At 43.5% G+C, this 10,606-nt stretch overlaps 1 protein-coding gene across 4 annotated transcripts in view; it reads right to left on the reverse strand.

Annotated features, from left to right (window-relative positions):
* HS1BP3 (HCLS1 binding protein 3) overlaps nt 1-10,606 on the reverse strand; it is a 55,729-nt gene that overhangs the window by 43,275 nt on the left and 1,848 nt on the right. For 2 of the 4 annotated variants that reach the window (XM_050316432.1, XM_050316430.1), the window contains exon 2: nt 7,013-7,178. In XM_050316432.1, the coding sequence (XP_050172389.1) occupies nt 7,013-7,178 (166 nt within the window). Of the gene's footprint in view, nt 1-3,705; nt 3,721-7,012; nt 7,179-10,606 lie in introns of those variants that run through there. The other 2 variants (XM_050316434.1, XM_050316433.1) reach the window with 2 other exon arrangements.

Genomic DNA, 10,606 nt, shown 5'->3' on the forward strand with positions numbered 1-10,606 from the left:
ACATCTAATTAACTTTAATAATAAATACCAAATTAATGTCTAAAAGTATTACAAGACAGCAGCCAATCAAGATTATGCCAAAACAGTTTTAAAATACTCCTAGCACCGAGCTGAGATACACAAACTTATTTCTTTCCCCACTTAATTGTCATTCCTCCTCTATTAAACTCCGTAAATTATTCATAAATCTCAATTTATGTCTAATTACACCACTGAACCTAAAGCAAATGCACACCCTAATTGAGCCTTTGTGGGTCTGCGTGGGCTTTGAACAACACCACCAACCATACACGCGACACAGCATACCAAGTGCGACAGCACTGTATCCAAAGCATACTGATGTGCTTCCCCAAAGCCTGCGCCACACCACGCAGGCAGTGCCGGGACGCCCTCTGCAGGAATAACCCACAGTTCCAGTGAGACGTCAAAACTCCAGCTGAAACCATTCCCTCCCTTGCCTAAGCCCAGTGCTGGCCCCTGCAAGCCCCTGCCAGCTGAGCGAGGCTCCTTGCCCGCCGCTCCTGTGCCTCAAACCCCGGCAGCCACTGGCTCCTCAACACCTTTGCTCAACACTGCTCTCAGCTTTTCCTTGGGTTTCGTGCTGGAAATGCAGCAGTAGGACTGGCTGAGCCCAACAACCTCAGACTGATTGATGCATTTATAATCACAGAATAATCTGGGTCTTAAAGATCATCTAGTTCCAGGTTGCTCAGAGCCCCATCTAGCCTGGCCTTGAACACCTCCAGAGATGGGGCATCCACAGCTTCCCCGGGGAACCTGTTCCAGTGTCTCACCACCTTCACAGGAAAGAACTGTTTCCCTCTATCTAATCTAAACCTTCCCTCCTTCAGCTTAAGTTCATTCCTCCTTGTTTTATCACTCCAAGCCCTTGCAGAAGTCCCTCTCCAGCTTTCTTGTAGCCCCTTCAAGTACTGCAAGGGGCTCTAAGGTGTCCCCAGAGCCTTCCCCAGGCTGAACAGTCCCAGCTCTCTCAGCCTATGTCCACAAGAGAGGTGTCCCATCCCTATGACCACTTTTGTACCCATCCTCTGGATCTGGTCCAACAGCCTTTCCTGTCCTAGGGACCCCAGGCCTGGATGCAGCAGGACAGAGGCAACACAGGGGCCTTCCAAAGTGCTGGCCAAGTTCCATGGGGTGTATTTTCTCAGGTCAAGTCCCACACATCACCCACATCATTCTCATACCTTTCCAGTGAGGAATCACTGCTCTGCTCTGACAATTTGGTACCCTTTCAATTTGATATCCTCTGCCACTTTTACAGAAGAAAGGCATATCAGCATGTCAACAAAATCAAATCTTGCTTTTCCTGGTTATCACACAACCCTTTGAAAAGAGCTGATGGATCATACGGCCCAAAATGTCAGGATAAAAAATAAACTCTGCTTTAAACCCCATTTTATCAATCCAGTTAAGTAAACAAAGTCCCATTTGATTAAAATTAAAATATTTTCCTTCTGTTGCCTGTAAATCCTTCAGGTCTTGATCCTGCAGTTATCCTCTCCCCCTCCGTGCCTCTAACTGAACCCTGTGAACACTCTGGAGCTAAACCCCCACCACCTGTAAGTCAGCCTGAGTACATACACTTCAAGGAGTTCTGTCAAGTCACAGTATCAAAGGCTCAATCTACTTCACTTCAAAAGAGTTAATCATGCAAATACAGCAAAGCATGTGCCTATTTGCCAGGTCAAGACCCTATTTGCCTGTAACAATTAACATCCAACACAGAACTTAAAGAGAGACAGCGATGGGTTGAATATTTTTTTTTTTCACCAGAAACAAATAAAGTTGAATATGATCAAATATAGCTGGAAGGTTAAGAAAACCACCAGGAAGTTCAAAGTGAAAGCCTGAAGTTTGCTGCTAATCCCTCAAATCTCATGCATGTGCCTTACCCCCCTTCTTCACAAGAACCTCACGCATCAAAGTACACACACCGGAACGCCTGCAGGATACGAGCCCAGGACTCTCAGTTGTGCATAGAATTTGATCCCACTCAGTATTAATGGGATTTCATGCGCCCTTTCCCTTCAAAGTTCCTTTTAATGCCCCATTTCTGACCTCAAGCTTGTCTTCATATGCTTTGTATCTACCACAAAAGTTTCAACAAAATGGAGATTTCAGAGCTAACTCGAACCCTTTGCCACCCAATGCAAGCCAGCGAAGAGCACTCTTGATTTTATAGTATTTCATGAAAAACATGGTTACTGTGACATTCTTTTTACAAAGCCCACTTCTTAACACTGTCAGAATCTGAAACAGAGATCCAGCAACACTATCCTTTAAAAAAGCCACTAGCTTTGGGTACAGGAATCAAACACATCCCTTCTCCCAGACAGCACAACCCAAGCTTTCACTTGGACACTCCCAGTTCAAGCCATACCAGAATTAATGTTGCTTGGTGACCCCGTGGGTATGCATTACGGTAGATTTTAATTACATGACCACATGCTGTTCTCCCCATCTGTTTTGCCCAGCAGAAGAGCAAGCACTCAAATATTTCTTTTTAATCAACATGAATTCTTAGGGGCTCCTGAACCCATTGCTACGCTGAGCATTGATTTTTTTTTTTTTTAACCCCTCTCACATCACAGAGATTATAAGGTGAAAGAATTTATCTTCACAACACACCTGTATGGTCAGGAAAGAGCAACTCCAATGCACAGATTTTAAGGCCCACAAAGAGAAGGCCAACATATGCAAACAGACAATGATGAAAACATAAATGAATACACACCCACGTACTTATACTCGCTCATTTTATAAGAGGAAGACAGTTCTATAGTAAATGCCTTCCTAAATTATGCTGTGCCTGTCAAACAACCAGTAGTTATTTGTTCAGCTTTGAGAAAGAAAGAACTTGACTAACAAACATAACTTGTAAAAAATAATCAATTAAAATGGGTGCAGATAGAAAGAGAAGGCACTAATGGCTGGGTGGATTTTCAATAAGGCTGGGAAGAGAGAATTTAATTGCCAGAAAAGGTAAGGTGTGGCTAGAAGAAATGTATGTAAGAAAAACAAAACCTTTTCTTCTTCTCACAGAAAATGGCAGATCCACAGGCAGTAATTAAATATCACCCTAGAAGCAGTACCAAAGAGAAAACCAATTTCCCTCTTTCGATAGGGCAAGAGTTTTCTGACCTTTGAAAGAATTGTAGCTGACTTTTCTTTCAAGTACCAATTAAAACCTTAAGGTTAAGCAGTTCTACAACCCATTTGTCCTATTTTACAATTAGCATTCTTTAAAATTAAAAATTCCTCCAGTTTCTAAGAATTTAGATGGTAAAGTCATCACAAAAGCTAATTTCTTCTTCTGTTAATGTTTCACAAGTGTTTCAATTAGAAATGCTATGATACTGATTTTGCATAGTCATATAAAGGCTGGAGAACAGGGAACTCTGGATTGTTTAGACCCATAGGTCTCGTAAAGGCTCCACAGGTCAAATCTGGAACATCTACTTAATGTTCATCTGGTTTTGGTCACAGGTCCTTATCATATCTTGATCTTGACAGGACAAGAGGACATAGCTTCAAGCTGCACCAGAGGAGGTCCAGGTTGGACATTAGAAGGAATTTCTTTACAGAAAGGATTGTTAAACATCGGAATGGACTATCCACAGGGAGGTGGTGGAGTCACCATCCCTGGAGGTGTTCAAGAAATGACTGGGTGAGGCACTTACTGACCAAGTGGTGATCGGTCAAAGGTTGGACTCGACGATCTTACAGGCCTTTTCCAGCCTAAATGATTCTGCGATTCGATCCAGCGTGGCCCAAACAGCATCCCACAGCTCACAGCCAGCTTAGAGGGCGTTTCTGCCTTGCTCGCCATCGTTTTCCAGGGAAAACAGAAGCGCTGTCGGAGCAGCAAAGGCGGCTCCGTCCCTCGCTGCCCGCTCGCTGCTGCCACCTGGCGCCGGACAGGGAGCGAGGCCGGCACTGGCACAGGGAAGGGAGAACCGGGACAGGGAAAATCCACTCACCTGGTGCTCCACGGGGAGGCAGAGGGAGGGAAGGAGCTCTCAAAACACAGACCCGGCTCCCGAGGTGGTCAAAATTGGACTAATGAATGCAGAGCCAGTGAAAATCCTACCAGGCCTGCCTGTTGTCTCTGACCTACCTGTCACCTCAGCACTGTGAGGCTCCTTCCTCCAATCTCTCAAATTTGGTAACTCCAACAATAGCCAAAAAAAAAAAAAAAAAAAAAAAAAAAAAAAAAATCGCCTCTCCCATCCTGCTCCAGAGTGCGCACACAGTGGTTTCTTTTTGCTCCTTCAGGTGTCTCATCTCACTCTGCTTTCTGATACAAATTTGATGTGTTAGATCTGCTGCCCAGTGTAACCTCATTCTTCTCTACTGTTCTCCAGGAGCCCCCTACTCCTCTTACACTTCGCCTGCAACTCCCTGGGGAAGGGTGGTGGTTCTTGTTTGTGCTGGTACAGCATCCAGCAGAACAGACATTCACTGCACTGACACTGTGGGTGCAACGCACCTCTCCTGGAAGCACAGGGTTGAGACTTGCCTCCAGCTTAAGCAAACTGCCCACATGCAGGAGGTGCCCCAGCCCTCATGAGAGACAGATATAGTCACTACATTTTGGCAATATGTCACCGAAATTCAACTCACCTGAACACGGGCAGCTAGTGGTACCTTGGATGATGCCCTGTATCTCACCTCACTCTGTTCCAGGGCAGTGCCAATTCTTTTATGTCCCCAGTCACACCTGCCAGCCCTGTGCACACACCTCAGACAGTTTAGAGTTTCTCAAATGGTATACCAGCCATGTATGTTATGCAAAGTGGGTTCCTCCGCACTACAGATGCTCAGCTCCCAACATCCTTCCCAACAGCACTACCCTGACTGGGATGGGAGTTCAGAAATCCACCAAATGCAGACACCTAATCATAGAGAGCAGATTGTTCTGCCTAGAGACAGGCATCCCATGGCATCCAAGGGGCTTGTGTGGGGCAGGCAAATAACACCCAAGATCTATGGGAGACCCACAACCTTCCGAAGGCCAGGTGGAAAATCCCAGGGCAGCTTTGAGTGCACCAGTGATTTGTGTGCAACTCTACTGACCCTTAAGCATTTCAGCCTGGAGTTGAAGCCCCCTGCTGCAGCTGTCTAAAATGTAGATGCTTTCCCTTCATGGTCAAAGAAGAGAGACATTTCCAGAGGATGAGTCACCTCATTACCCCTCTCCCCACTGACCATAAAAGCAGGGACAGTCTCAGATTAAAATATCCAACTTAGAGAGATAAGTTAGGACAGGTGAATCCCCCTGTTCCTTCCAGTAATACATACAGACAAAACTCGTTGGAATGAATCCATGCAAAGCATTCATCCTCCAACCTCCCAGCTCACGGTTTTAAATTACTCTCACACAACAAACTGTATAATGTATCAGATTTAGTCAGCTGAAAAAAATGTAACTGATGAGATAAATGTTAATCCTGCCAGGCTCCACCAGTTTTCTTCTTCATGAAGAATGAAATATCAGGAGGTCTAACCAGAGGAGAAATCAGGAAGGTTCATTTCGCTTGAGTGCTAAAAACCCTCCTAGAGAGAGCAGACATAGGAACAGACAATCCCAGCAAGCAGGGGGGCCACAGTAGAAAGTTTGTTTATCCTCTTTATGGACAATCTAATTTTATCAACTTATTCTTAAGTGAAGCAAAATGAGTTTAGATGACAACAGCCCAGTTGAACACCTCAGCTTTAGTCAGATTACATAATATTACATAACATAAACAGGCATCGCTGCATAAAAAACAACTGCACATCCCCTTCTCCCATCTGCCCATGTCTGGCCCTTCCCCTGTCCTAAAATAAACTTTAATGGGGCTGTGCAGCTCACAGGCTCAAGAAATATGTGTAACTCAGTACTGAATAACAACCCCCCAAATACCCATTTTTAGCCAGGACCAGTTCCTCAGCTGACGTTACGGCACATGACACTGGCACACAAAAGGAAACGCTGCGGGAGCGAGAACAAGCAGTCAGGGACCAGGAGGGAGAACAGAACAGACTCTTACGCCAGCACTGCTGCTCTTACCATAAAGTTATATATAGAATGAGGTGTGGAATGAATGAATGAGCTCTCCTCATCAAGCATCTCTTTACAACACTGACAGATGTTTATCTGCAGATCATACTGTGTAAATAACCACTTGTCAACTGTCTTCTGTGGAGGGTGAGTTACACTACAGGTAATGGTCTACCAGGTAACCACACACTCACATCACTGTGACATTACAATTATTGCCAAAACACGTGAAAAGAGCACATGTTCACAGCATGCAGCAGGATGGGTCCCTTTATAGTCAACGGACAGAGAAATGCACTTCTTGGGAGCAGTTCAGCAGGCCACTGGAGAAGACCATATAAAACATACCCTAAATGTACCTTTTTCCATCAACTCAATAGACAGTCCCAGGTGAAACAGCTTAAGTGGACATGCACATGTTATAGGTGAGATTAATTTCACCTGGTTTAAGTCATGCGCTATGTTTTCAAACCTCTACTCTGCAGGTATAATGAAAAAGACAATCCAACTCATTAAAGTTTTATATGGACACTTCCTTGTAAAACTCTCTTATGAAGGATTTTAAAAGCCATGCTAAGGCTAATAGATCCATTCAAGTAAGATATTATATATTTATTTCAAGTTTATGTACCAAGTCCAAGTGCTTGGAAGAAGCTAATTTTGTAGCAGGACTTATAAAAAGCTTAATTGGTTTCTATTTGTTGACCCATAATGCCAAATGCCTTTAAGGCAACAACAGTCACCATTGCTTTGAGCTCCTGTAATGAAAAGTTCAATTAATACGTGTAGAATACTCCTATTGCAGAAATAGTACAGATTGTGTTGTGCTACCAAGGACCTTGACCCAGAGAGGCTGTGATTGATGACAAAGTATCTGGTACATCAGGACTGAAATAATCAAAGCTGATTAAGAAAGTGGTCACAACACAGCTCTGATTAAATACTTACCATAAACTGAACTACATCTTCAGGCCTGTGCTTTGCTGATTTGAAGGCAGCCAGTCGGGTGACGACGACGATGTGATACTCCACATGGCCAGACATCATCTTCCCACGGATTTCCTGGTATTCGGGCACTGACAAATCCAGCCCCGTGTGCGTGTTCTGAATTTGCCTGAGGGAAGAAAATACACGCAGAGTTCAGGCATTGGCACAAAGACTTTTAACTGACCCTCTCTGAGGATCCAGTTCAAAGCACAAGAAAGTCAGTGCAAAGATTCCCACTGCAACAGGACATCAGACAGGCCCTGCCCAAACACTGCTCCTACTCTACATCAGGACAAATTTAGACATGGCTTTCTTCCTGTCCGTGACTTTTCATCCCAAAGCACGTGCCAGTGGCCACTGCAGACAAAAGGTCAGGAGCACAGAATTCCTGTGAAGAGAAGATGTGGATTCCTTCAGAACAGGACTTCACTCACAGGAGTAGAAAGTGCTCTTACTCAGCAGGACAGGTGAGAAGATCCTCTGATCTCTCATCACAGTTTGTTTTGAGGCAAAGGTCTCTTCACCACAACTCATGCCAAGCCCTATCCAACTGTCCTTTGTCTAGGGATTCTACCAGGAATGGCAGGAACAATAAGCTAAAAGGGGCTACAAAAGGAAGAAGGAGCTTGCTGGAGCACAGGAACAACTTGAGGTTTGTGAAGAACCAACCAGAGAACTAGAATAAAGCCTGGAATACAAAGGAAGCTGCTGGAGCAGACTGATGGGCCAACCACAGTTTCCCTCTGTGAAGGTCATTGAGGAAAATTAGGCAAACACCTGTCAGGACTGAGCAAGTTAGAGGAGGACATGATCCCTTGGAGCTGCCTTCTAGTTTTGACTGTCTGACATAGTCTTGTTGCCAAACACCTAAAGGTGGAGTAGTTAAAACATCTCTGCTTTCTCAGAGAAAATCTTATTGGAAACAAAACTACCTGTCCTTTCATACCCAGATAAACAGACCAATCACAGCATTAACCCCTGAGAGTTGCCAACAGTCAGAACCACCCGGAAACAGAACGTCTCCTTTTGGAGGAAAACCCAACAGGGGAGCTGCTGCAGCAGTTTTCTCAATGCATTCTCTTCTTCTGCCAGCTTCAGATCCACAGAACCAGGGTGTCACCTTTCCCTGGATTCCCGTCCGAGGAATTATTAATGGTATTTTTGGAAGAGGGATGACAGAATTGTATTATATTGCTCACTCATCAGGAGTAAGACCATGCAGCTGCTGTTGGGGCACAAAACAGTGCTTTTAAGGAAATGAACACTCTGTTTCAATAGACTGGAAACCAAACTGATCAGTGATTCCTTCCCCAAAGTTACCCCATGCCAACCCACACTTGTTACAGTGTCACTGGAATCAAGTACTCTGTCAGAATCAGAAAGTAGTTTATCATCCAGAGGATTGAACACTCTCTGATCACATATCCAAGTGTATCCTTTCCATGTGTGAGTGAATGTTTCTTATTGAAATCAGAAGGAACCATTAAAAAAAAAAAACAACTAGAACCAGTAAACATTTTTTCTGCCTTTTTTTAACCTTAACTATATGGGGAATATGAAGTCCCATCTTCCCTGGACTTCTCTTGATTGCAGAGGTGTCTTGTGGAATTCTTACTTCTTTCTTTAGGAAGTTTAGATTCCTTAACACAGGTGCCCTTTCACCTAAGGATATATGATGCATAGAACTTAAAATACAGTTTCAAGAGGTTTAAACAATCTAGTTTCAAACAAAGTTTGAAAAACTCCTCTCATCATGTTAAAACTTGAGTAGTTCTTTTGAAACTTGAGCTTTCCCAAGAAGGCAACTTCCGAATCTCCAATGCAAAACTTGAATAAAAAGCTCTTTAAAGAGATTATCTTGAGAGTTCTTGATAAATAGGACAACAACCAACAAGGGCACAGTCCCAATTTTGTATCCAATCCTCTTTGCAAGCCATGTTTAAAACATTAGGGTTTTAACAATAGCTCTACCATCACCACCATTTTATAGTATTTACCTAAATGCTATTCTGTCTGCTCTGATTCTGTTCTCATTTTCTGCCAAAATGCTGACTCAAAGGGCACCTGCCAGTAAGATCAGATGCATGTGGAGTTTTTTAGAATAGACCTGCAGCAGAGGAAATGCTCTCCAGATGTGTATCACTCAGAAGCTGTGCCTGCAGCTTAGGCAGCAAAAAGGTTTGTCAGCTGGTACTCAGGAATAACACAGGGAAGAGCTTGAGTCACCAGTCCTGGAGATATTTAAAGGTCATGTAGATGTGGCATCTGGGGACATGGTTTAGTAGTGGACGAGGCAGTGCTGGGTTAATGGATGGACCTGAGGATCGTATAGGTCTTTTCCAAACCGAATGAGTCTATGATTCTACTTCTGTTAACACAGAGTATAAATAGCAAATTAACCTGCTTTTCTCCTCTGATGTAAATAAAACAAATAACCACCAATGAACCATCCTCCCTGAGTGGCCTTGCTTAGCTGAAAACATACTGATGTTCTGAGACCACACAGCAGCTTCACCTTAAGAGCTGCTGTCTCAGAGAGCCCTGACAATGTCATGAAGCTAATAAATACTTTATCTATACCCAGGGGTTTTCCTTTAAAGTTGTTAAAAGTCTGAGCTAAAGTGACTGTAATGGAAAGCAATTAGAGGGAGGGGCAATAGCTACATTTTTGTTTGTTTGCTTTAGGCCTTGTGATCACTTTCATTACCATCTCTTTCGGGAAACCCACCACTATTATCTCTTCAACAGCAACAGGATTTTTTTTTAAATATCAAAATGATTCTAAACAAACCGAAATCAGCAGGGAGGCTTTGACAGACAGAGCATACTCTTCAAAGTGCTCACTGTTTTTTGTAATGCTTTCATTTCAAAATAAGCAGCCTCAAGTGTTTTAATTCATTAAATATTGTTGTTGTTGTTGTTCAAACAGAAGCAGCACCAGTAAATCCCATGACAGAATATAGTTTCATTGCATTTTTCACATCCAACACAATTATTTTTACATTTGTTCCTTTAAAAAAAAAAGCAGCAAAAGGAGAAAGCTGGTTGTTTAAATTGGACACACAGGTTTATTGCTTCTACTCCTTATTTAAGTCTAGTTTGTTTATCCCCAAGTTACACTTTTGTCTACAATACCGATGCTTCAGGGGTAGCTTCCTTGGCTAACCTTCCTAAGAGGAGTCACTTCACCTGAATACAAGGAGACCATTCACACCAGTAACACTGTGCTTGCACAATCAGATCATGAGGGGCTGGCAAGGGACAGAGGAAGTGGAACTTACGTAAGGGTCAGCTGAACAGAGCAGCTTCCACAGTTCATGGAAGAGACAGTTTTTCATTCCTGTCTTTTGATTTGCACATAATAGTTAAATTGTACTTTAATTAATCTCCTTGCTAAGATGGGGAGTGGGGAATAGCCACTACAGGCAAGAAAGCAATGTAAAAGATGAAGTGCTATGACCAGAGAAACTTTCTTGCAGTGTCTGTGCACCCAGGAGAGTGGACTCTGTGCTTCCTGCCTCGATAAAGTCAGCCCTGCCAACACCACCCAGCTCC

The sequence above is a fragment of the Myiozetetes cayanensis genome, unplaced genomic scaffold, assembly GCF_022539395.1.
Source record: "Myiozetetes cayanensis isolate MyiCay16 unplaced genomic scaffold, myiCay2020 scf2-11, whole genome shotgun sequence".
Taxonomy (NCBI): Eukaryota; Metazoa; Chordata; class Aves; order Passeriformes; family Tyrannidae; genus Myiozetetes; species Myiozetetes cayanensis.